Source organism: Enhydra lutris, unplaced genomic scaffold (assembly GCF_002288905.1).
Source record: "Enhydra lutris kenyoni isolate GAN:26980312 unplaced genomic scaffold, ASM228890v2 scaffoldscaffold56, whole genome shotgun sequence".
In the NCBI taxonomy this organism is placed as follows: domain Eukaryota; kingdom Metazoa; phylum Chordata; class Mammalia; order Carnivora; family Mustelidae; genus Enhydra; species Enhydra lutris.
This window is the reverse complement of record NW_019154140.1, coordinates 11,713,967-11,740,017: the sequence shown is the minus strand read 5'-3', so window position 1 is coordinate 11,740,017 and position 26,051 is coordinate 11,713,967. Positions and strand designations below refer to the sequence as shown.

Below are 26,051 nucleotides of genomic sequence, written 5' to 3'. Positions count from 1 at the left end.
TGACAGGAGGGATCCCAACCATTGTTTCTTTTCAAGTATGACCAGCCCTACTTTAAACAGCAAGAACTAGGGGCTTTGGGGTGTGACTAGAATAGAGGAGAAGGATGATTCTACAGTTAGGAGAGGGACTGAGACTTGGAGGGGTGTCCATGCATTTTTATGTGTGCTAATTATTTTGGGAAGGAACCACCAGTCTGGTGGTTCTTCGTGGGTGTTTTGGGGTTTTTTTGGGGGGGTTTTGGTTTTTTTTTTTTTTAAGATTTTAGAGAGCACAAGCAGGGGGAGTGGCAGGCAGAAGGAGAAGCGGGCTCCCTGCTGAGCAAGGAGCCTGATGAGGGACTCGATCCTAGGACCCTGGGATCATGACCTGAGCCAAAGACAGACACTTAGCTTAATGGACTGGGCCACCCAGGCATCCTTATGTGTGCTAATTAGCGTGCAAATGTTATGCACAATGTAGATGAACATCTATTGTCTTTGTGATCCCAACCTGCTCCTAATGGTACACACACACACACACACACACACACACACACACATTTACCTATGTTGCCTATGTTTGGCTCCTCTGCTTTTCCCAGAACCTAAATTTCTGAACCACCCTTCATCTTTTTTAAGAGCAAATGTGGAGCTGCAAAAAGATGGGGCAGAAGGGTGCCTGACTGGCTCAGTCAGTAAAGCATGTGACTCTTAATCTTGGGGTCATGAGTTCAGGCCCCACGTTGGGTGTGGAGACTACTTAAAATAAAATAAAAATTTAAATTAAAAAATTTTTTAAGATTTTATTTATTTATTTGACAGAAATCATAAGTAGGCAGAGAGAGAGGGAGGAAGCAGGCTCCCTGCTGAGCAGAGAGCCCAATGAGGGGCTCGATCCCAGGACCCTGGGATCATGACCCGAGCCGAAGGCAGAGGCTCAACCCACTGAGCCACCCAGGCGCCCCAATTTTTTTAAATATAAAGAAAGATGCCTGGGAAGGCTGAGCTCTACAGTACAAGAAATGGCTTTCTGAACACCAGGGAGTATTTCAAACCTTCTATATCCAGAAGTAGAGGAACAACTTCCCCCATCCCAATCCCACCCAGACCTATCCCAAAACCTGCTCCTCCCACCAAGTTCCCCAACTCAAGGAGGGAGTACCATCCACGTAGCTCCAACCAGGAACCTGTGATCAGCCATGATTGACTCTTCCTTCTCCTTGGGTTGGAGATGGATCAAGGTCCTCTGTTGCACACATTAAGTGACTTAATTGACGATTTTTTTTTGAAAAGCTAGAAGTTGGACTTTTTTAGGTTCACACATCCACAGGCATCAAAATGACTTCACAAATCAAAGTGTCCTGCCCCCCTCTCCCTCACTGCCCCCCACTCCCTACCCATGCTACCTCCTCAATAACTCTTTTTTTTTTTAAAGATTTTATTTATTTATTTGACAGAGAGAAATCACAAGTAGGCAGAGAGACAGGCAGAGAGAGAGGAGGAAGCAGGCTCCCTGCCGAGCAGAAAGCCCGACGTGGGGCTCGAACCCAGGACCTGGGATCATGACCCGAGCCGAAGGCAGCGGCTTAACCCACTGAGCCACCCAGGCGCCCCCTCAATAACTCTTGAGTCTATCCACTTTGCTCCATTCTCTAGTTGATGAGAGTGAGTTCTCAGCAAGATAACTGAGCTACCTCCTTCCTGTTTTCCCAGGCTCCAAAGCCAACCTTCTTCCTTCCCACTGTACTAGGGAGGCCCAAGAAGCAAATGGAATATGCCCACCCACAGTTTCTCAGAGAGAAGTACTGTGAAAATGTTAGAAAGGTAATAGAACTGTTAAGTACATGAAATCAACTACTTCAATTGAGACCACAACAAAGCTCTGTTTATTTGGTGAAGGGTAAACATTTTCAAACTTGCCAGTTTAACATAAAAATAAAGAAAAACTATAGGAAGGACAAATGACCTCTTTTTTAAAAAGATTTTGTTTGTTTGTTTGTTTGTTTGTTTGTTTGTTTAGAGAGAGAAGAACACAAGCAGGGGGAGGAGCAGAGGGAGAGGGAGAAACAGGTTCCCCCGCTGAGCAGGGAGACAGACAAGGGACTTGCTCCCAGGACCCTGAGCTGAAGACAGACACTAAAGCGACTGAGCCACCCAGGTGCCCCCCTGCAAACAGCCTCTTGAAGGGAAAAGACCACTTCCATCACCAATCAGCCTGTGGCCTGATGCCCTTCCATCGTTTTGACTGACTGGACTCCAATCTGTCCTTCAGCCAGGAGTTCTTTGACTATGAGTGGCTCACAAAGTTGGTACCCCGTGAATTCCGGTAGAATGAATGAGACCCAAAAAGGGGCGTGAACACGGGGGCAGATTAGAATCATTCTCTCCAGAGGCAGGACAACTATATCAACTCTAGAACTTTAACTCAACCCAGTGTTGATAGAAAGTGGTTAAATTTGATCTCCAGCCCCTTTGCAGTGCGGTGAGGCCATATAACTGGTTATCAGAAAGGGAACATAAATGTCCAGGCTGAAGAAGTGGAGAGTGGTGAGGTCTCCCCCACCTGCTGGTTGGGTGTCACCTGGGCTACCTGAGGCCACTTATTGAAAATGGCGGATCCACAGCTTGAACAGGTCTGGATTCTTGAGTTACCTGATTACAAATATCTACTTTGGACTGTACGATACATAAATCTTTATCATGTTAAGCCACTGATATCTGAGGGTTGTCCTTTGCACCTGTTACATACACCCTAACTAATACACAAAACAAAGTAAGATCATCATTGCAAGCAGCAAGGCCAAGGGCACTGTAGAATTTGGACTGTGGTGGCCGTGAAGGGCAAGAGGAGATCACTTGGAAGTCAGAAATTCTTGATTTGACTCTCATCCTGGCTGTGTGACTTTAGGAAATATTTAATATTTCTGAAACTTGGTTTCTTCCGTGATAAAAATAGCATAATAACAACGCGACCTGGTTCCTGGTATTTGTTGTGAGGATCAGGGGAATCCAAGAATGTAAAAGGCTTTTGACACCAGAGAGCTACAAATGTCGGCTAATATTGCAACAGGTGACACATAATGCTTAGTAAAAAAAAAGTCTGTTGAATATGGGTGCCTGACTGGCTTGGTCAGTAGAGGATGTGACTCCTGATTGATTCCAGGGTCATGAGTTCAAGCCCCACATCTGGGTGTGGAGACTCTTTAAAAAATAAATAAATAATAAATAAATAAAAACTAAAAAATAGAAACAGATTTTTTTTTAATCTGTTGAATAAGGAGCACCCGGGTGGCTCAGTCGGTTAAGCCTCTGCTTTTGGCTCAGGTCATGATCTCAGGGTTCTGGGATCGAGTCCCGCATCAGGCTCCCTACACAGTGGAGAGTCTATTTCTTCCTCTGTCCACCCCCCCGGGCTCATTCTTTCTCTCTCTCTCTCAGATAAAATTTTTTAAAAATCTGTTGAATAAATAGATGGATGAGTACTCAGAGCCATATCTTGCTCCCTACTAATAGAGGAAAGACGAAGGCAATCTGAACACTATGAGATTCGAGTACGTCTGTAGGTCTGTGGGATAAAGCAGGAGCTGCAGGACCTGAGTCTTAGTGAGAACCCTAAAGCACCCTTCTACTCATTCTAAGAAAAGTGGAGCCAAAGAACTAAGGAGACAAAAGAAAATGGGACAGGGGCCCTAAAGAAAAGTCCAAGAGAATCAGACTTTGCCCCAAAATTATGTTAATGATTTCCCTACTGCTATGGACTAAATGTTCGTGTCCCCCCAAAATTCATGTGTTGAAGCTTTAAAGCACAATGTGATGGGATTTGGAGATGGGCTTCTGGGAGGTAATTCAGGTTAGATGAGGTCTGGGCCTGAGGCCCTCATGATGGAGTTGGTGCCCTTCCAAGTAGAGACCAAAGACACTGCTTTCTCTCACCGTCCTCCTTGAGAGGACACCATGAGAAATCAGCTGTCCACAGGCCAGGAAGAGAGTTTTCATCAGGAACCAAGTCAGCCAGCACCTTGATCTTGGACTTCCCTCCCAACATCTAGAAATCAGAGAAATAAATTCCTGCTGTTTGCACCACTGAGCTTCTGATATTTTGTTAAGGCAGCCAAGCCGACTCTGACTCTGAGCGACTCTGACTCTGACACCTACTTCCCACAGAGTCCACAGTTTGGAAACACTAGTAACAGCCTACAATATCTGATACACCAGCTGCTTCTGTATGTTTGTAAAGCACCCAGCAGAGCGCCTGGCACATGGCAGGCACCTCGTAAATACTAGCCATTATGATTTTCTGAGAAAGCAGCCAGTTATATTGGAAAAGGTATGGAGTTCATAATAAGATTGTTCCAAGAGACCTTGAGCAAGTTACTATCAGAATTTCGGTTTCTTCATCTGTAAAATTTGCTAGCACCTTGCATGGTTATTGTGATGATTTTGTGCGAGAACGAGCCCTCTCCATACTCCTGGCACTCAGCTAGAGGTAACTCCTCAAAGCCTTCCAAGATTCCGGGACAGGCTTCAAATCAACATTTATTACGTATCAGGCACTGGGCTAGATGGAACAATACTGGAGAGACGGGACTTTTACCAAAAGAGAAAAGAGACCTTAATCTTCAGGAAGATTGGATTCATCCTGCAGCAGCTCCTACTACACTCACTAGAGAGACTTTCAAAGTCATGTCAATCTAACCCCAGCCCCAGTCAGGAGTTTCCCTGTGTTCTGACAATACCAACAGTCCCAAGATCCCACAATCTCACTCAGGAAGCATTCTTCAATCCTTTAACTGTCACTTCCACTGGTCTTCACAGTATTATTTCCCTTCTTAAAAAATTCATCGGGGGCGCCCGGGTGGCTCGGTGGGTTAAGTGTCAGGACTCTTGGTTTCAGCTCAGTTCATGATCTCAGAGTTGTGAGATCACCCCGTGTCCAGCTGGTCTCTCAGTGCAGAGCGTGTTTGAGATTCTGTCTCTCTTTCTGCCACGCCCTTTGCTCGTGCGCATGCTCTCTCTCTCTCTCTCTCAAATAAATTAATTGCTTAAAATATTTTAGGGCACCTGGGTGGCTCAGTTGGTTAAACATCTGCCTTCAGCTCAGGTCATGATCCCAGGGTCCCGGGATCAAGACCCATGTCAGGCTCCCTGCTCTGCAGGGGCTTCTCCCTCTGCCCCTCTTCCCACTCATTCTCTCAATCTTTTTCTCTCTCAAATAAATAAAATCTTTTTAAAAATAAATAAAATCTTTAAAAAAAATCTGGGGCACCTGAGTGTTTTGGGCATTAGACTCTTGGTTTCAGCTTGGGTCATGATCTCAGGGTGGTAGGATCGAGCCCCTCGTCAGGCTCTGCATTCAGTATGGAGTCTGCTTGTTCCTCTCCTTCTGTACACCCCTCAGATAAATGAATAAATAAAATCTTTTAAAAAAATCATCAGCGACTAACTTCCTATTCCTAATATGAATCAAATCCAAACTTTTTAACCTGATGTATTGCTTGGGAAAACAAAAACTGTAACTACATAGTTAAGTATTATTTAAGTTATATATTATTTTATAGGGTTTTAAAATTTTATTTATTTACTTGACAGAGAGAGAGAGATCACAAGTAGGCAGAGAGGCAGGCAGGGGGGGAAGCAGGCACCCCACTGATCAGAGAGCCCAATGCAGGGCTCAATCCCAGGACCCTGAGATCATGACCTGAGCAGAAGGCAGAGGCTTAACCCACTGAGCCACCCAGGCGCTCCTATTTCATAGTGTTTTATATAACTATAAAACATAAAGCCCAAAATTTTAGTGCTGTAATGAATAGAAATTGATTTATTGGTCAAGTGAAGTCCAAAATGCATGCTACTGATTATAGCAGGCAGTTTTCTCCCAAGTGGTGATTCAGGGAACTAGGTTCCTTCCAACCTGTGGCCCTACCATCTTTAACATTTGGCCTTCAGGGTCACTGTGCTTAAGGTCATATTCATCAAACCACAAAGGAAACAAAATGAAGAATCTGCCTTGGGAGGCTTCATAGGTCAAGCCTGGAAATGAAACATACTACTTAAAAGGAAACTGAAAAATGTGGTCCAGCTATGTGTCCAAGAAAAAGAAAGAGATTCTGATAAATAACATAGCAGTCTCTGCCTCACCTGGCATTCAAGATTCTCCACAGTCTGGCTTCAACTTACCTTTCAAACTTGATATTTCAAACTTGATACCATTACACAGGTATGACTATGGGTCAGCTTTGTTGCTGTAGCAACCAATCCCAAAATCTCAGTGGCTTACAGTACCAAAGATTTATTTCTGACTTATGTATATGCATGCTGTGGGCAGGCTACAGCTCTGCTCCATGGGTCTTCTCATTTCAGGACCTAGGCAGGAGCATTTCTCTCGTGGAATACATCCATTCTAGTGGCAGAGAAGAATAAGAAAGTGGAAACTCACATGTGCAAACATGGCATCTGTTCACACCCCATCAGCCAAAATATGAAACATGATCAAGGTCAAAGTCAATGAAATGAGACATATATACTTCATCTGCAGGAAATACTTCAAGTCACATAGCAATGGGCAGGGAAGGAGAAAGTAAATAATATCAAACAACAAGTCAGTCTACTACAACTGCCATCTTCCTTCTAGGATACATGATAGATATTACTAATTAATCCCAGCACTCTTTCCTCAGAATCCTTCTCAACACATTTCAGGCAGTCATGACCAATAATCTGAGTTTTTCTTTAAAAAAAGCTGAACTAGGGGCGCCTGGGTGGCTCAGGGGGTCAAACCTCTGCCTTCAGCTCAGGTCATGGTCCCAGGGTCCTGGGATCGAGCCTCGCGTCGGGTTCTCTGCTCGGCATGGAGCCTGCTTCCTCCTCTCTTTGCCTGCCTCTCTGCCTACTTGTGATCTCTGCCAAATAAATACATAAAATCTTTAAAAAAAAAGCTGAACTTTATATGCTGTTCTTATATGACCTCTTAGGCTCCAGTAAACATTATAAATTCCCACTTCTGAATCTTTGCTTCAGGCTAGAATAAGCTTTGCCTTCCTAGATCTTGTCCTGCCAAACTATCCAAATCCAATCCATCCTTCAAATATCTATATGTTATATTCATTCTTTCTTTTAAAAAATAATTAAAGATTTTATTTACTTATTTGAGAGAGAGAGAGCACACAGCGGGGAGGGACAGAGCGGAAGGAGAAGGAGAGAATCTCAAACAGACTCGGCGCTGAGCGGGGAGTCCAACGTGGGGCTCAATCTTAGGATCCTGAGTTCATGACCTGAGCGGAAACCAAGAGTCCCATGCTTAGCCAACTAGACTACCCAGGTGCCCCTTTATATTCATTCTTTCAGCAAAATTTATTGAATACCTAGCATAGTACCTCACAGATATATTTGTTGAATAAATCTGTTTCACATCACCTGTGCCTTGTGCATAAAACCCAGTGAACATTTGTCCCTTAACTAATTAATAGCACTGTTTCTTAGAACAATGGGAGTTGGTATCACATACCAGCAGTTTCCGTGGTAGAAGCTCGGTATACTGACTGTTTGTGCTTGAATCCTGATTCTACCATTTACTAGTTAGATGATGCCAGGTAAGTCACTTTAATTGTGCCTCAATCCTTATCATATGTAAAATGAGGATAATAATAGGACCTACTATATAAACCTGTCATATCAAATGGTAAAATTCTTAGCATAAACACATTGTAAGCATCCAAAAAATGTAAAATGTTTTCGTGTTTTGTTTTGTTTTTAGCTCCAGCCGAGACTGAATTTTCTTCCAAGCCTTTTTTTCTGGGTGGAAGACGAAAACCAAGAATACATGGGACATGGGTCCCTGAACAAGCCCCACTCTTAACCCACCCCAGGACCTTGAGCCAGCTCCTCGTCCAACAGCTTATTCCCCAACTCATAAATCCTGACTAATGACACAGACATGTCCCCTTAATGTTTGTGAAGCCCAGTGACTTATTGTTAAGTGTTTGGAGATCTTCAGATGAAAGGCACCCAAGGGCAGGCACCAGACACCCTATCCAGTAATAAAAGCAAAATACTACCAAAAAACTTGGAAAAAGCAGAGGTTCCTTAACTTAGTGAGCAGAGAATTAAAGCAAGCACCCAGGAAGAGCAAGTCAATCCTTAGACTGTAATCCCTTAATACAGAGATGGGGAGAGAGATCATTTTGAATGCCTCGGACTCCCTGGAGATTCCTGGAGGGTCCAAGAAGGGGTAGGCAGGAGGATGCCCAAGTCTTTAACTTGACTTAGGTTGTGGGAAGAGTGTGAATCTTTCACCTCTCCTAAATAAAAACAAGAGTAGTAACATGTATTGTTATCCTAATTCATTTAAGCCAATTAAAAGGCTTGGGCAAACCAGCCGGTCTAAGTGGCTTGTTTGTGAGTCCTGAATTATGAACTCACATAATTGAATTATGTCAGTCTCCCCTTTCAACCTCATTCTTTCCTCCCCTCCTCATCACCACCACCACCTCAGGCAATGGTCCCCTTCCTAGACCTAGAGGCCACTCTAGGAGAGCCCAGTCCTGGTGTGTATTGGCAGGCCCCTGGCACTGAAACCTTCGAGGGGTGGGGAGAATTTATATATACGCACACACATAGTGGTGCACAACACAGTTTTTACAGGGGCCGTCCCTGAGGTCGAAGCAAAGAAGAAACTGCTACCACAACCAGTAGTTCCCCGTCCCTAAATAGTAGGTAGCTGGGGGTTCGTGCAGCACTGGAGTTCTACCATTGCATAGATTTGATACTTTTAGACCGGTTCCTTAAAGCATTCTCGGCTTTAATGTCTTCATCCGCAAAGTGCGCATAACAACATTATCTACCCCAACCTAGTTGTGAAAGCAAGCCGGAGGACATAACGCAACGCGCTCAGCACCCCCATAAGGCTTTACGTAGGAGGCGTTAGGGCCCTAACTCCTCCCCGCCATCCCACCCACTACGCACGTTACAAACCAGCAGTCGCCACTAATACAGCCGGCCCCCTTTTGAGGAATCATGGGCCGTGAAGTCCTTTGGTGAACACACCCTCGTTTATAGTCATGGACGTGAGAACTACGCCTCCCAAGTTGCCGCGGTGAGGTAGTCGCCACGGCCACCCTCTGCTCCGCCCTCCTCACGCATGGCTTCCTGGAATATGTGGTCCCAGATCCAAGCCAGCTCTCCGACAAAAGAGGGCGGAGAAACCACAAACCCCAGAAGGCCTCGCGTCCCTTCTTCTCCCTCCCCTCCAGGAGTCGGACTGCTGTTTTTGTTGTTGGTGGAAGGTGAGGGAACAGCTGATCCGAGAGTGGGGTAAGAAACTTGGCCTAATTTGGGGGCGATCTGATGCGGGGGGGGGGGTATCCCACTTTCCAGTCTGTGGAAGGATAACCTAAGGGAACTGTAGAAGGGAGATGCCGGAAGCTTTGGGTTTTAATACTTTCCATAGTGGAGAAGACACCCCTACTGTTTTAAGAGTTCTGGGTCTCAGGGGGGCCCCTGATCAGGAGGGTGCCCCCTAACTGTTTTCACCTTCTCCTCGGTCCTTCTCTATAAAGCTTGTTACGTTTCAGTTAGTTGGGAGAAGCTGAAATATTTACTCATTCTCTCCCAGGCAAGACTTGACCCTCGCAAACCTTCCCTTTCTCCTTACCCTCCCGCCCCAATCCGAAGGCCTTTACTACGCTGAATCGCTGGGGGAAAAAAACCTCCCAAGTGGTAGAATGTTAAGGAACTCTAGAGCCCTACAAAGTTGGGGGGAGGGACTCTCGCCTCCCTCTCGAATACTTGAATCTAGCTACACTCATACACTTTAAGTGCCCAGAGCTTTGTTTCGGGTCTGGTGAATGTTTCCAGCTGTTATGGATTTTCTTTGTGGGGCATATTTGGTGTTCCCCAGGCTTAGATCTTTGCAGACAACTCATTCTTACTTAGAACATCAGAAGAACTGTATTTGGAGAAAACATAGGCTAATTTTGACTGGGGGCTTTTCAGAGATCAAACCCCAAAAATACTTCTTGTCCTGAATCCAGTCCTTATTTTGGAGGGAGAAGTTGCTTGTTTTTGGAGAACTGGCTCACCTTTCCTTCCCTATTGAATTTCTGTTGTTTTTTAAAGTCCTGGGCCCAACTTCGGCGTGACATGGGTTTGTGATGTTTAGGGGTGTCCACATGAGTACCCATGGCTGGTTGGATGTCATCTTCTGCAGCTGACATAGAATGAAGCTGGAGAGCAGCGATGGCGAGGGCCATCTCACAGCTTTAGGCTGAGGAGTTCTGTTGATTATTGTTGTTCCTCCCCCCATACGATAGTTCCACCCAACTTGGAACACCTCTTCTTCTCAGTCCCATCTTACAGCATACCTCCACTTCCCCATCCAGGCACTTAGAATCGAGGCCAAAGGGGGCAGAAAGAAAATAGGAAAATACTGCAGCTGGGTTAACATAGTCAAACCAGTAGGTTTCTAATTCTGCTCCCAGCAAGAGCTGAAGAAAAGAATGATAGGTTCTGTTTGAATTATCTCTCCCTTCTCTCAGCATCACATATATATTTCCCCTTCTCAGGGCCCCTTACTTCCCACCTTCCAGGCTATCCCCTACCAGGGGTGGGGCTTTCCTGGCTCCAGGCTCCCACATTCCATCTCCCCACACCACCACGTTCCTGCCGAGTGTTTCACTCCACCCTTGAAGCAGCCGCCTCCAGAATTCTTGACTTCCTGGAGTAATGAAGTGGAGAGAAAAAACCTGTCTTTCCCTATATCCTACCTTTCACTTTGTCTCTTGAATGAGAGCAGAAGCTTTTTTTTTTTTAATTCATGAAGGTGGACAACTCTGAGAGGGGAGAGAACTGGGACCTCAGGGGCCTGAGGATTGGGCTGTTGATCCCCCCCCAGCCACTTTCCAGCTCTGAAGACTTAGTCTTTACTTTCTCAGAGATTAGTTGTTGTTTTCAGATGTCATGAGTCGTCCTGGGTACAGCTGGAGTGTGCAAGGAGACCCACTCAGAATGAGGGGCCCCACACCTCAGTTGGATTTTGAATCCAAGAGCTGAAAGATATGGGGGATGGGATGGGGAGGTGGAGGTTGAAGGATTTGGAATGCTCAGGATGTTAAGAGGTAGAAAAGGAGGGACTCAGAAGGCAGAGCCCTGGATACTGAGACTTGGTCAATGGGGCTGTGAAAAGGGAACAGAAATGAGAGAGATCTTAACTCTAGGAAGAATCTATGACTCAGGAAAGGAACAATGTGAGGCAGGATAGGGACTGACTCAGAGGGCCAGACCTATGTTCTGGAAACCAAAATGATACCTCCAAAGGGTTGTCTAACCCTCAGGGGCTGGAAACGAGATATGCCTTCATCTCCAGGTGTAGTGACAGGAGCTGTGAGTGGGTGGGAATGGAGTTGGGGGGAAGAAGAGTTGGATTGGAGAGATTGTAGGATATTAACCCTTTATTTCAGAGGAGGGCAGATATCTTCAGGGCAGGATGGAAGAATCATCACTAAGCCGGGCACCTTCCCGAGGTGGAGTCAACTTTCTGAATGTAGCCCGGACCTACATCCCCAACACCAAGGTGGAATGTCACTATACCCTTCCCCCAGGCACCGTGCCCAGTGCCAGCGACTGGATTGGCATCTTCAAGGTATCTCTGAACCTTTTTTTGGCTCATATTTATGGGCCATGGGTTGGTTGGAATAAGGGGAGTGACTTAATCCTTGGATTCTCAATCTCATGCTGGTAGAAAAGAAGGGAAAAGATGTCACAGGTAACTGAGGGCTTCTATGTAAGCAGAGCTCATCTTCTCCCCATCTTACCCCTGCTCTCTTTCTCTTTTTTTAAGATTTTATTTATTTGACAGAGAGAGAGCGAGAGAGGGAACACAAGCAGAGGGAGTGGGAGAGGGAGAAGCAGGCTTCCTGCAGAACAGGGAGCCCAATGTGGGGCTCGATCCCAGGACCCCGGGATCATGACCTGAGCCAAAAGCAGACACTTAATGACTGAACCACCCAGGCGCCCCTTAGCCTTCCTCTCTTCTGCCACAAAATGTCCCTCCACTTTGGCTGTCTCTCATCGTCCCTGTCCCTATAACAGCATCCTGTCCCTGGTCAATCCCTCAGCCCTTTCTGCCATCCATAGCTTATAGTTCCATCACTTTACCCCTCTCCCACCATGGTTCTTCACAGGTGGAGGCTGCCTGTGTTCGGGATTACCACACATTTGTGTGGTCTTCGGTGCCCGAAAGTGTGGCTGATGGCTCCCCTGTCCACGCCAGTGTCCAGTTCCAAGGTACGAGGGAAGATGGAAGGTCCAAGATGGAGGAGCCAGGGGGATAGAGGTGTAGAGGACAGTGGGCTCAGAAACAAAAGTTAGGCACAGACAACAAAGAAAAATAAGTGCAAATAAAGAAAGTAAGAACTATATCCAGCAGGGCTCAGCAGACATAGAATTGTGGGATTATTATAGAATCAGGGACTTAGAGATGGAAGGAACTATAGAGGGCCACTAATCCTGCCTCCTATGAAAAAAAGAGGAAGTCCTCTTAGGGAACTAGGGGTAGGGAAGAGGGAAGGAAAGGTGGGATCAAAGATTAAGAAGGTGGTGTTAGATTCCGAAAGACCTGGTTTTGTATCTCAACTCTAATACTTACGAGCTGTTTGGCCCTGGACAAATTACTTAATCTCTCTGTCTACTGTCTTAACAATAAAAGGGGGTGCCTGGCTTAATAGGTACAATATGAAGGTTTAAAGTGATACAGGTAAAGGGTTAGTGTAGTGCCTGGTACAGCAGCGTGGGCACTCAGTAAATGGTAGCTAGCATCATGATGATGATGGTGATGGAAGGTAGGTTTGGGAAAGAGAGGAAGGACAGGACTAGGCAGAAGGGAGGGACAGGAGTATCCCAGGATATGGAAATACCCTGTGGGAGGTGGAGAGAGAACAGTATATGGAACAAGAAACAAGAGGCTAGAGCCAAGGGCAGTGGGTGATAAGTCACATCAAGGGTAAGGGGGACGGGTCAAACACTTGAGGGCCTGGGATCATATTGGGTCCTGGGTCCATTCCTCTTCCCACAGCCAGCTACCTGCCCAAACCTGGAGCCCAGCTCTACCAGTTCCGATACGTGAACCGCCAGGGCCGGGTGTGTGGGCAGAGCCCCCCTTTCCAGTTCCGAGAGCCAAGGCCCATGGATGAGCTGGTGACCCTGGAGGAGACCGATGGTGGCTCTGACATCCTGCTGGTTGTCCCCAAGGCCACTGTGCTGCAGGTGAGAACAGCGCGGCAGAGCTGCTCCTAGGCTGGGGAATGGGTGGGCAGCAGGGCAAGGGACCCCTTCTCGCCTAACCCTCCCCTGGGCTCTGGCCTCAACCAAAGACCTTGCTGGGAGTTACACAATCTTGCTGTTAAGAAAGTCTCGGTCTAACATAGACACAAGCATGTAGGGCAGGAAAGCAAGCCACCCACAGGCCACTGTCACTCAAGATTTCATAAGTACTTTTTGAACATTCCTCCCAAGTGCCACATCCTGTTCTAGGCTGTAGGGGACGATATAAAGGGTGGAGGGAGGCCACTCCAGGGAAGGAATGTTCGGAGGAAGGGGAGGATGAGACCTATGTCCAGGACAGGTGAGGAATGAGAGCAGATAGGATGGTCCTAGATAATATTGGAGGCTCTTGAGCACTTGAAATGTGACGGGTCCAAATTGAGATGTACTATGTGGGTAAAATACACAAAGGATTTTGGAGACATTGTATTTTAAAAAGTAAAAGATCTCAATAATTTTTTATATTGATTACATGTTGAAATGATATTTTGGGTAGACTGGGTTAGACAAAATATTATTAAGGTGAATTTCACCTGTTTCTTGTTACTTTTTTGAAGTATCTACCAGAAAATTTAAAAACCATTTGTGTGGCTTGTATTCTTTTCCCATTGGACCAAATAGACCAAACAGAGAAGAATTAGAGAGTGAGGGCAAATGTTGGCAAGGACTTCCTAAAGGCAGAGAAGGGACAGGGACAGTTGGGGAGGAAATACATACACTCCCCAGACAAGAGGACAGATTTGAGAAGGCTCAGGAGGTGAGAATGAGTAACTTGTCTGTGATGGAAGTAAATTCTTGCCTTCTAGAACCCTCTAAACACACAGAATAAACACAAGAATAGGAAGAAGATGTTTGTATCTTACATAAGTCAGACATGTGTGCGCTCCTACCCCATAATCTGTTTTGTTTTTTATTCTAATTCCAGCGTAGTTACCATACAGTGTTACGTTAGTTTCAGGTGTACAATACAGTGATTCAGCAGTTCCTTCCATTACTCAGTGCTCATCATGATAATGATGATAGTCCCCATCACCTGTTTCACCCAGCCCCACCCACCTCCCCTCTCATAACCAGCAGTTTGTTCTCTGTAGTTAAGAGTCTCTTTCTTGGTTTGTTTCTCTCTCTCTCTCTCTCTCTTTTTTCCCCCATGCTCATTTGTTTTGTTTCATAAATTCCACATATGAGTGAAATCATACGGTATTTGTCTTTCTCTGACTGACTTATTTCTTTTGGCATAATACTCTGTAACTCCATCCATGTCATTGCAGATGGCAAGACCTCAATCTTTCTTATGGCCAAGTAAAAGTAGCGTGTGTGTGTGTGTGTGTGTATGTGTGTGTGTGTGTGTGTACACCACATTTTCTTTATCCATTCAGTATTCAGTGGACTCTTGGGCTGCTTCCATAGTTTGGCTCTTGTAAATAATGCTGCTATAAACTTAGGGGTGCACGTTTCCCTTTGAATTAGTGTTTTCATACTTTTTGGGTAAATACTTAGGAGTGTGATTACTACATCATAGAGTAGTTCTATTTTTAACTTCTTGAGGAACCTCCATACCATTTTCCATAGTGGCTGCATCAGCCTGCACTCCCACCAACAGTGAAGAGAGTTCCTTTTTGTCCACATCTTTGCCAACACTTCTTGTTTCTTGTGTTTTTTATTTTAGCCATTCTGACAGGTGTGAGGTGCTATCTCGTTACGGTTTTGATTTGCATTTCCCTGATGTTGAGTGATGTTGAGCATGTGTCTTTTGGCCATCTGGATGTCTTCCATGTTCTGTTATTACATTTGTTATTCTCATTACAATTACTTTTCAACAATATATACTAAGAGATCACTTTACAAATGAGGACAAAGACATAGAGAAGGTAAGTAACCCATTCAAAGTGACATAGCTAGTAGAAATCATAAACTTATATCTGTCAGGTTCCAGAATAGATAAGGTAAAATTCAGGGAGCCATCCCTTTTGTCTGCATGGATTAAGAGAGACTTCTTCCAAGGTGTCGGGAGCTGGTGTGTCTGGTGGTGGGCAGGCTTCAGTAACACCCCAAGGCTCCCCTTACTCACCTCTTTATAGCTGTACTGATATAATTTCCCAGCTCCGAATGCATCTGCAGAGTGTTAGGGACGGGAACATCACAAGCACAGCCCCCCTCTTCATCCTACCCCCTGTAGAACCAGTTGGACGAGAGCCAGCAAGAGAGGAATGACCTGATGCAGCTGAAGCTGCAGCTGGAGGGACAGGTGACAGAGCTGAGGAATCAAGTCCAGGATCTCGAGACTGCTCTGGCAACCGCCAGGCAGGAGCACGCTGAGCTGATGGAGCAGTACAAGGTGGGAGTTGGGCCAGGTGAGGGCGGGGCCTAACCCAGTGAAGGTGGAAAAGGAGAGATACTAGTGGACTTTTTAGATGGTTCTGGCATCAAAAATTAGCTTTAGGGAATAACAAGTGGGATTAAGCTTGAGGTGACAGGAGACACATCGCAAACATAATGTAATAAGATTCTTTGCTCACGGTAGTAGTGAGGGAGGGTGGAGGTGGCCATGTTCACCAGCAAGGGAATGTTCCCTTGCAGTTTCTTTCTCAAGGAAGGTGACAGGGTAGAGGGGTGAGAACAGTCAAATTCTGGTATGATCCTCCTAAGGCCTTGTTCTGTTCTTTGAGAGGTGAGTCTCAACTTCATCTTTCTGAGGTAACCTTAATTCCAGGGGCTTTCCCGGTCCCACGGGGAGCTCATAGAAGAGAGGGACATCCTGAGTCGGCAACAGGGAGACCATGTGGCACGCATCCTGGAGCTGGAAGATGACATCCAGGCCATCAGTGAGAAAGTGCTGACAAAGGAGGTGGAGCTGGACAGGTGAGAGGACCTCCTCTGCCCCCGTTACTTCCTTTCATTTCCTGTCACCCCCAAACTCCAGCCTCTCGTTTGAGGCAGCAGGCGAACCTGCTGTGCCATGTGGTTATCCCACTTACAGGGGAAATCTTTTCCTGCCGAGCTCTCTTCCATCTTTCCTGATCCTATTCTGTATTCCTCACCTTGAGAAGTCATCGTAGTTATTATTTATGGTACAGCAAAGGCTAAGCAGGAGCGAGGAGCGGAGGACTTGGAAAAAGAGAATGGATAGAACAGTCAACACGAGATAAGAGAGGATGGATGATTTTACCACGGCAGATTTTACCACGGCAAAGATTAGAGGGGCGCCTGACTGGCTCAGTCAGTGGAGTGGGTGACTGTTGATCTGAGGGTTGTGAGTTTGAGCCCCTCGTTGGGCATAGAGATTACTTAAAAATATTTTTTAAAAAAGAAGAGGGAGCGCCTGGGTGGCTCCGTTGCTTAAGCATCCAGCTTTTCCATTTCGGCTCAGGTCATGATCTCAGAGTTGTGAGATCGAAGCCGGTATCAGGCTCCACGCCGAGCCCAGAGTCTACTTGAGATTCTCCCTCTGCCCCTCCCCCCTTCCCCTCTGCCCCTGCTCCAGTGAGCGTGCACACACAAAAGCACTGTTTCTCTCAGTAAATAAATAAATATCTTTTTTAAAAAAGAAAGAAAGAAAGAAACTATTATTTAAAAAATAATAGAAAATGAAAATAAATTCAAAAAAAGAAAAAGACTAGATTCCGTTCTCACTGTTAGGAAATGTTCAAACTGATGATCCAGGAACATTACAGAATCTCCTGAAAAAAGGCATGAGTCATAGAATGTTAGCACTGGGAGGAATATAGGGTATTTAAGAGGGTGGCTACTTCAAAAGGCAGCCTCTTTCAATATCAGACAACTGTCAGTTTTTTATCTCTTGGATTGAACCACACTTTCCCTTCTATAACTCCTTCCTCTTACTTTCCTCCCTTGGTCCTGGTTTAGACCTCTGGAGCTGCACAGAATGAATTTCCTTCTTCTACCAGACAGCTGTTATTTCCACCGGATAGCACAAATATTGAACACTTGCCATGCCTGTGCTTCAGATTTTCACCAGGAGAAACACCCTAGTTCTTTCTTTCATCAAATCACACAATTAAGCCTCTTTCATTCAGAACTGGTACATCTTATATCTATTTTTTAAACTCCTTAAAGGAAAGAAGCACATTATCCAAGGCCCAGAGTAAAACGTGAGTTACTCCCTGAGGCTTCTCCAGTGCAGAGTATGTTCGTCTTGCCCTAGGGAGCTACTTAATGTCTAGGTTCTAAATCATGGACTAGAAAAGCAGGGATCAGACTGAGCATCTGGAAGAGATTAGGGACTGTCTAGACCAGGGGTCAGTCACCAATGGCCCATGTGCCAAATGTGGACTTGCCACCTGTTTTTGTACAACCCGTGAGGTAAGAATGGTTTTGACAATTGATTAATGGTTTAAAAAAAAAAAAAAAGATATGAAAAGGAAGATAGGAAATTCAGATTTCAGTGTTCATAAATAAAGTTTTATTGGGACAGCTATGCCATTCACATACATGTGGTCTGGTGCTGCTTTTACACTACAGTGGCACAGTTGAGTAGTTGCCACAGAATCCTCCTGGCCTGCAGAGCCTGAAGTATTTACTGTCAGGCCCTTTACAGAAAAGGCTGCCAACTTCTGATCTAGGTCCAAAGTTTATAATCAATCACAGCTGTTCCTTGCCTAAAAAAAGACTGGGTTCTGGTCTCTTGATGGAACGAAAACAACTAGGAAGCCATCCACAGAACTTTCCTTAAAGTGATACATAAAGAGAAAAGAAAAACTTTTTTCTAGATTATGCTCTAGAACCAGGAATCTTGGATACTCGGGGCTTACAACATGATCACCTTGGTCTGGGGATTTGAACATCCTAAAGACAAGTGGAGGTCTGAGCCTAGAGGAGCACCAGTAGAAGAGCTCAAGACAGAAGTCTGAGCCCCTCATTGCTTCTCTGGTGACCAGTCAGTCATCTGACGTTCCATCTCCCCACACACACAGGGTGAGGGACACAGTGAAAGTCCTGACTCGGGAACAAGAGAAGCTCCTCAGGCAACTGAAAGAAGCGCAGGCAGACAAGGAGCAAAGCGAGGTAAGGGCTCAGAGTCGGTTCGCCTTCTGAAGTGTCCCTGCAGTGTTTACTAATTAAGTCCTGTCTGAGTGCTAAGCACCAGAGCGGATAAAAATGTTAAGAGAACATTGTATGCACTCTCCTAGGAAGCATAAAATGTACACCCAAATAAGTTTAGTCAAAGTGAGATATGTTAAGCATCACCAGGGAAGAATGATAAAGTGTTGTGGCGGGATGGCCCTGGGTGGCCCCATGTCAGGCTCCCTGCCGAGCGGGGAGTCTGCCCCTCACTCTGCTGATGTTCTTTCTCCCTCACTCTCTTTCTCTCAAATAAATAAATAAAATCCTTAAAAGAAAAAAAAAACCTGAAAAGGGGGGCATAGGGGTTCTTGGCTGGCTCAGTCAGCAGAACATATGACTCTTGATCTCAGGGTCCTGAGTCCAAGCCCCACTCTGAGCATAGAGCTTACTTTAAAAAAAAAAAAAAAAGCAAAAGCGGGGAATAAACTGGCCTAGTATTTTCTAGCATTTTTGGCTTTCTGCCCCACCTCCCCAGTAAAGTTTTATGTCTTATGTGGAACCTCACTAAATAGATAAAACCAGTATTTTATTACTATGAATTTATTTTTATAAATTCAAATGTACAATGTTGACTTAGAAGGTAACAAAGCAATAAGGTAATTCTGATAGATGCCAGACCTTGAAATCAGAGGTTATAGGTAACCGCTCTGTCAGCCTCAGCAGCCAGTATATTTCTGTATTATGTTTGGGTTGTGCAGTACCGAGGACACTTTGAGTCTCACACACAAGGAGGTGCCAGGACAGCCATTGTTTGACTGTCCACCTAGCCATCTCAGCGTGCTTTTCAGTTCAACAGAAACTTCATTCTGAGGTTTGCACAAAAATTAATCAACCTAGAAGCATATGGCAGTGGACTGAGACTGTTGTATTAACTTGTGAGTCTGTGTGTTGGGTTTTTTGGGTTTGTTTTTTTTTAATAATTTAGAAGAAGCTCGGATCACATATTTGCAGAACCTCTAAATGGCTTCCTCCAAGCCCTAGGCTTCTGTGGAAGGATATTTGAAAACCATTTGCTCAGCAGTGAGGAGTAGGGAGAATTTGAGTAGACGGAGATGAGAGGGAGGCCATTTTGGAAACAGAGAAATATGCAAACAAAGGCTGAGCACCCAGAACACTCAGGCAATTGAATGTGTGGGTGAAGAGTTTGAGGTAAGGCCTAGGTCATATTGGAGAGGACTTTGAGTTTAGTCTTTATTCTGTAAGCCGTGAGTGGCATCAGTGATTTTCGGGGGCGGGGGGGTGACACGTACTTTAAAAACAGTACTTTAAAGAAGATTCATGTGATTTCCTTATGGGAGATGAACTACATATGGGATTATTCAATAATCCAAGTAGGAAATGGCCAGGGCCTGAGCTGACATGGTTGCAGCGATAGCAGAAAAGAGAAAATGGCTGTGAACAAGATGGAGCATGGAGACTCTGAAGGCTTTTCCGTGGGTCGCTAAGGAAAGAACAGAGCCAAGCAGGCATAGCACCGACAGATCCAGCCTGAGTGACCTGAGAAATAGTACCATGGGTGGAACTAAGAGCGGAAAGGAGTAGAGTGGGAGGTAGAATGTGCTGAGTTTGAGGGTCTTATGGTACATCCAGACTGAGTTTTGATCTAAGAGGAAGAGCAGATGGGCACCCGGTGGCTCAGTCAGGTGAGAGTCTGCCTTTGGCTCAGGTTGTGGTCCCAGGGTCTTGGGATAGAGTCCCACATTGGGCTCCCTGCGCAGTAGGGAGTCTGCTTCTCCCTCTCCCTGCTTTCTTTCTCTGAAATAAATAAATAAAAATCTTTTAAAAATAAATAACTAAAAGGAAGAGCAGAGAAGCAGAAATGCTGCATGGGATACCTAGATGCATGTAAGACCCTGCCCAGGCTGGTATACTGGTACCTCATGTTGGGAGCTGGAGACTGGATGTTCAGGACTGAGTGGCTTTGAGCTGAGACCCTCAGCCGGCTGAGAAGGGCTGGGAAGGGCTGACAAGAGCTGAATACTTGGGTTTGTGTTAGACCTGGAAAGCAGAACCTTGACCTCTCTCATCGCAGTGGTTCACCCCCCAGCCACCCCAAATACATAACACCCCTTTCCTTACCTATTCACCACCTCCATCAGGCTGAGCTCCAAATGGCACAAGAAGAAAACCATCGCTTAAATTTGGAGCTACAGGAAGCAAAGGGCCGGCAGGAGGAACAGGGTGCTCAGGCCCAGCGACTGAAGGATAAGGTGGCCCAAATGAAGGATACCCTAGGCCAGGCCCAGCAGCGTGTGGTGAGTGAAGCCCTCAGGCAACAGGAAGTAGAGAAAGTTCCAAGGGCTCACTATAGAAAAGTCTGGGGAAAAGACAAGACTGGAGATGGAGCAGTGCAAATCTTGAGCCCGGAGGCAGTGGTGGGTAGCAGGGAGCCTGGTTACCTCTGTGGTTCATGAGGGACTCATTGGGAACCCTAACTCCATGTTCTCTTATCTGCTGAGGCCGAGCTGGAGCCCCTGAGGGAGCAGCTTCGAGGAGCCCAGGAGCTCGCAGCCTCAAGCCAGCAGAAAGCTACCCTTCTCGGGGAGGAGCTGGCCAGCGCAGCGGGAGCCAGGGACCGCACAATGGCCGAGCTCCACCGCAGTCGCCTGGAAGTGGCCGGAGTCAACGGCAGGCTGGCTGAGCTCAGCCTGCACCTGAAGGAGGAAAAAAGCCAGTGGAGCAAGGAGCGGGCAGGGCTGCTGCAGAGTGTAGAGGTAGAGGGATGGGGGGACCCGGCAAGCTCACAGCCACTGCCCCCACCTCCTGGGGCCAGAGCCCCTCAGAGGACAGAGGGATGAGGATCTTAAAGAACTCAGGGATGGGGAGAGGCTCCAAAGGAGGTGCAGTTAGTTCACTGTCCAGGGACCACCCATCCCTAAGCAGAGTGCCCCCAGTACCTTGTAGAACCTTCCTTGGTTACCATCTTGATTCAGAAACATTTACTGCCCCAGGAACCGGGCCCCGTCAGTAATGCCCATTCCTGATTAGCAAGGCACCTTCTGGCATGTCCCTTCCTTCACTGAGAAGTATAGGGAATGGGAAAGCCAAGAAGGGGAGAAATTGCTCCCAAAATACTCATTTAAATAAAAGAAGGGACACGGTGAGGGATGGAGCTATTGCCAGTGGTGTCTGTTTTCCTTCACCTTTCCCCTCCCATGTTCCTTTTCGGCCATGTCACAGGCAGAGAAAGACAAGATCCTGAAGCTGAGTGCAGAGATACTGCGACTGGAAAAGGCAGTTCAGGAGGAGAAGACCCAGAACCAAGTGTTCAAGACTGAACTGGCCCGGGAAAAGGATTCTAGCCTGGTGAGGCGTGCAGCCACCCATGAGTCCAGTCCTGTGGCCTCCTGAGGCCGTGGTGCCCCTTCTTGCTGTCTTGGATGTGGGCTCAGAAGTCCTGGCTGCTCACTTCCATGTTGAGTGGCCTCTTCCTTGCACTTGTCCCATGGCTTGTTGGTTTGAAAGGTACAATGTCCCCTTCTGTTCTCAAGACACATATCCTGAGCCTCTCAGGGGTGACTTAGGAGAATTATAGAGTGCCCTGCCATGACCAGGGCCTCTGCACCCCAACCCCGAGGCGCTCACCCAGGCCCACACTCCAGAGGCAGAGTCTGGGACTCAGGCGATTGCCTCCTGTGATCAAGACAGGAGTCATGGAAGAAGCATGTCGGGACTTCCCCTGTGTGAGTTGGGGCAAGAGAAGGACAGAGGCACAGAGAGACATGGTTCTAGGTTGGTGGGTCCAGGTCGCAGAGCCTGGCTTCCTGGAGGCACATTCTAGGCTCCCCACTCCCTCAGGTGCAGCTGTCAGAGAGCAAGCGGGAACTGACAGAGCTGCGGTCAGCCCTGCGTGTGCTCCAGAAGGAAAAGGAACAGTTGCAGGAGGAGAAGCAGGTGCATACCCATGACTCAATATCCCTGGATGCCAGAATTGAGGACTTGAGGACTGGGACCTTCATATCTTCCTGCCATCTCTTGGCTTAGAAGCTGTTATCTCTGAGAGAGCCCATATCTTCCTGCCATCTCTTGGCTTAGAAGCTGTTATCTCTGAGAGAGCCCAGATGCGAAAAATGGGACCATGCCTCCTCTCATTGGCCGATTTGACAGGATAGGAGAGGACTGCCAATGGGGAGGAAGAGATGCAGGGGGTAAAGAAGGGCTCCTGGGAGAGGGGGGAGTGAGGCTCTACTCTGAGGTGCCCCCCACTGTAGGGAAGGCATCTCATCCTGAGAAGCTCAGAGTTCCTCTTGGGTGCCCAGGGAGGTGGGTTCCGCAGGGCAGCAGGGTGGGCACACTCCCAGCCTCTCCCACCTCTCCACCCCCAACGCCAGGAGCTGCTGGAGTACATGAGAAAGCTGGAGGCCCGCCTGGAGAAGGTGGCAGACGAGAAGTGGAGTGAGGGCGCTGCCACAGAGGATGAGGAGGCGGCCGCAGGGCTGAGTCTGTACACCCCCAGTCTTGTGACACCACTTCCCCTCACCCCATTTCCCTGCTGGGGAGAGCTGCGTGTGGCCCCTCTGGGAGCTGCCTCCACCTTCTGTGTCTTACCCTTTTCCTTCCCAGACACTGGCCCCTGTCTAGTTTAACCTTATCCCTCGTCCAGAGGAGACAGCCCAGCCAGCCTCTAACAGCACATCCTTCTGTGCCCTCTCCTCACCGACAGGTTGTCCAGCGGCTCTGACAGACTCAGAGGATGAGTCCCCGGAAGACATGCGGCTCCCTCCCTATGGCCTGTGTGAGCGCGGAGACTCGGGCTCCTCTCCTGCTGAGCCACAGGAGGCTTCTCCCCTGGTTGTCATCAGCCAGCCGGCTCCCATTGCCCCCCACCTCTCAGGGCCAGCTGAGGACAGCAGCTCTGACTCGGTGAGCAGTGCAGGGGGGAAACAGAGCCAGGGGCACGGGGGGAGGGGGGGGAGAGGGAGAGAGGGTCATACCCAAGTGGCCTAGCCTCTGGAGCAGGAAGTCTTAGCTTCACAGGGCTCTCTTTTTACCCTGAGGGAGAGGAGGCAGGCCCAGGCTCTCTTCAAGGCCATCCAATGAACAACACCCCAAAACCCAATCCAACCCAATAGCCTTACTGCTGCCCGCTCCTGCTCCCTACTTTGCTTCTTACCTGCCGGCCCCCATCAGAACTCCTGTCCTGCCTCACTCCTACTGCATCCCACTGTCCACTTGTCTGGGCCTAGACTGCTCTTCTCTCAGCTGCTCCAATGGGCTGCTCCCCTGTCTTGGGACCCTCACTACCCCCAAAACCCAATCCTATCTCTTTGGTGCCCAGGAGGCCGAAGATGAGAAGTCAGTCCTCATGGCAGCTGTTCAGAGTGGGGGTGAGGAGGCCAATCTGCTGCTTCCTGAGCTGGGCAGTGCCTTCTATGACATGGCCAGGTGAGTGCAAGATGGGGAGACCAGGAGGGAGGTGGGAGGATGCCAGTGGAAAGGGCATCCGGGTGAATAGTCCCCATGCCCTTCACCAAGCTCCCTCTTCTTGGCCCCAGCCAGGAAAAGGTATGGTTGACACAAAGTCACTGCCACTCCAAATCCCAGGTGCCTTCAGGCCATTCCTGCCCCCATCTTACCAATGCACATGTGCACTCGGGCCCTGCCTTTAACTGGCTTCTGTGTTGTTCTAGCACCATCTTCTGTGGAGCCCAAATTGCCCTGCATCCCCTCTCTCCTGCCCCTTCCCCCTCCCCAGCCACCAGGTAGGTACCTAGGCTATGTCTGGGGAGGAAGGGGAGGTGGCCGATGCCCCCAGGGATGGGGTGAGAGAGAAGACGAATCCATCTGGCCAGCTCTGAGATGTCCCTCTTCCCTGACTCCCCCGGGAAGCCCTCTGGGTGATGCAGCTGCTGGGGCGGGGGTTCAGATATCAGATTGCCCCATGGGTCTTCCCTTTCCTTTCGCAGGTCAAGAGGGGAAGGCAGGGGGAAAGAGATTTTATCATCTAGCCCTCAGCTTTGCCTTGAGGCGAGATGGGCTCAGGGCAGGGAGGGGGTGATGCTGTCATCCTTCTCAGCTGGAGCAGGAAGATGAAGGACGATGTCAGACTCATTTTCAGCCTCATTAGGCAGCAGACAGAGATGGAGGGAGGAGAGCAGGGGGTTGGGGGATGGGCCGCACACTACACAGCGACTGGCAGGGTCTAAAGAAGAGAGGACATGGAGAGCCAGGAAACCAAGCTCCAGGAGTGTGGCGAGAAAAGATGCTGTGGGTGAGCGGGGGAGAGAGAGCCCCCAGGGAGCTGCCTGAGGAACCAGGAGACCTGGGAGCCCAGGGGCATGGGTCCCTCTCCCCGAGGTCCACAAGGCAGGAGGACATTGGACCGCACTGACCCTCTCCTTTCCCTCTGTCTCCTGCAGTGGCTTTGCAGTGGGTCCCTTGTCAGAGGCCAGCACTGGGGGCCCTGCCACCCCGCCGCCGTGGAAGGAGTGCCCCATTTGTAAGGAGCGGTTCCCGGCTGAGAATGATAAGGATGCACTGGAGGACCACATGGATGGACACTTCTTTTTCAGCACCCAGGACCCCTTTACCTTTGAGTGAGCTCACCCCCCACCCCAGGACATGCCCAGATACACTTACACACAGACACACACATACAGACATACACTTAGGTCTCATATCTTTTCTGATATGCGGGGCTCCATGATACTCTGTTCCCCAAGAACCGCTCTCTGAACCATGTTCATCCTAACCTCTTGCCTTCATCCTGTCCTGCCTGGGGCTCTTCTGTCCAGGCAGAGGCCCTCCTTGGAAGCGGTGACTGACTTCACCCCCTGAAAGCGGTTTGGGAGGAACCAGGATGGAGGAGAGCATCCCCAGGGGGACTAGAATCACCCCCTCCTAGCCCTGGTCGCTCTGTCACTGACACGAGCCACCACCCGACTGCCACCACCCCATCACACACACACAGGCACTCACACTCACACACACACACACACAAACACACTGCTGCCCCAAATCCAATTCCTGGGGCACCCCACCCACTTTTAGTCGGGGTCTGTGCCGGTTTACCTGAGTTTTCTCAGGGTCCTGCATGGAGGCGGTGGCGGCGGCATGGGCATCATGGCCTCTTCGGGTCTCTCTCAGTTCTGAGTTTCAGTGGTTCTTTCTGTACCCCCCATCCCAGCCCCATGGCCTGCACCCCACCCCAGCCTTTCCCACACCATTAAGTATGAAGTTTGGAGGTTTCTTTTGTATTTTTGAGATTTTCTGTACTCTAGCTCCTGCCCCTCCCTGCCATCCCTCCCCCAGTGTCCTCACATGGAAAGAAATAATGCATTTGTGCCTTCTGTGAGGGATGGGGGGAACAAAGCGTCCCAGGTGTCCCCATTTCTCACCCTTTCCTCCCTCTCCAGGTTCCCCCATAGCAATAAGAGCTTTCCCTCATTATCCCTCCCTCGATCTGTAGTTTGGACAAATATATTTATATGATATGTACAACGATTCTAATAAAATGTGTTCTTATCATGAGGTGTGACTAGAGCAATGAAGGCCCAAATACCCAGCTCCTGGACCATACTGAGGGGGAAGGGGAAGGGAGGGAGGGGACTCCCTGCTGCCTTATGGGAGACAGTGCCTGGCAGCATTTCCACATTGTGCCTCCTGATAGGCCGAGGAGGAGAGGGGTTTTTGTCTCAGGTTGGGGGGCTGGGGTCTGGCTTGGAGAAGACTGCAGT

At 48.0% G+C, this 26,051-nt stretch overlaps 1 protein-coding gene across 1 annotated transcript; it reads left to right on the top strand.

The window, feature by feature from the left end:
- Positions 1 to 9,234: 9,234 nt before the first annotated feature.
- LOC111157893 (calcium binding and coiled-coil domain 1) lies at positions 9,235 to 25,351 on the top strand. Its single transcript, XM_022519601.1, has 15 exons — positions 9,235 to 9,288; positions 11,433 to 11,614; positions 12,156 to 12,258; positions 13,046 to 13,236; positions 15,470 to 15,628; positions 16,004 to 16,152; positions 18,225 to 18,315; positions 20,475 to 20,630; positions 20,835 to 21,089; positions 21,556 to 21,681; positions 22,174 to 22,269; positions 22,707 to 22,815; positions 23,039 to 23,238; positions 23,654 to 23,760; positions 24,735 to 25,351. Exons 2-15 carry the CDS (start codon positions 11,459 to 11,461, stop codon positions 24,913 to 24,915), a joined length of 2,079 nt encoding a protein of 692 aa, XP_022375309.1. The 5' UTR covers positions 9,235 to 9,288; positions 11,433 to 11,458; the 3' UTR covers positions 24,916 to 25,351.
- Positions 25,352 to 26,051: the final 700 nt, after the last annotated feature.

Bases quoted from the DNA above. Each gene is read 5' to 3' on its own strand.
- LOC111157893 (XM_022519601.1), top strand. From the start codon at position 11,459: ATGGAAGAATCATCACTAAGCCGGGCACCTTCCCGAGGTGGAGTCAAC. The intron at 16,153-18,224 runs GTGAGAGGACCT...CCACACACACAG, and splicing joins AAGGAGGTGGAGCTGGACAG to GGTGAGGGACACAGTGAAAG. The intron at 22,270-22,706 runs GTGCATACCCAT...CCCCAACGCCAG, and splicing joins AGTTGCAGGAGGAGAAGCAG to GAGCTGCTGGAGTACATGAG.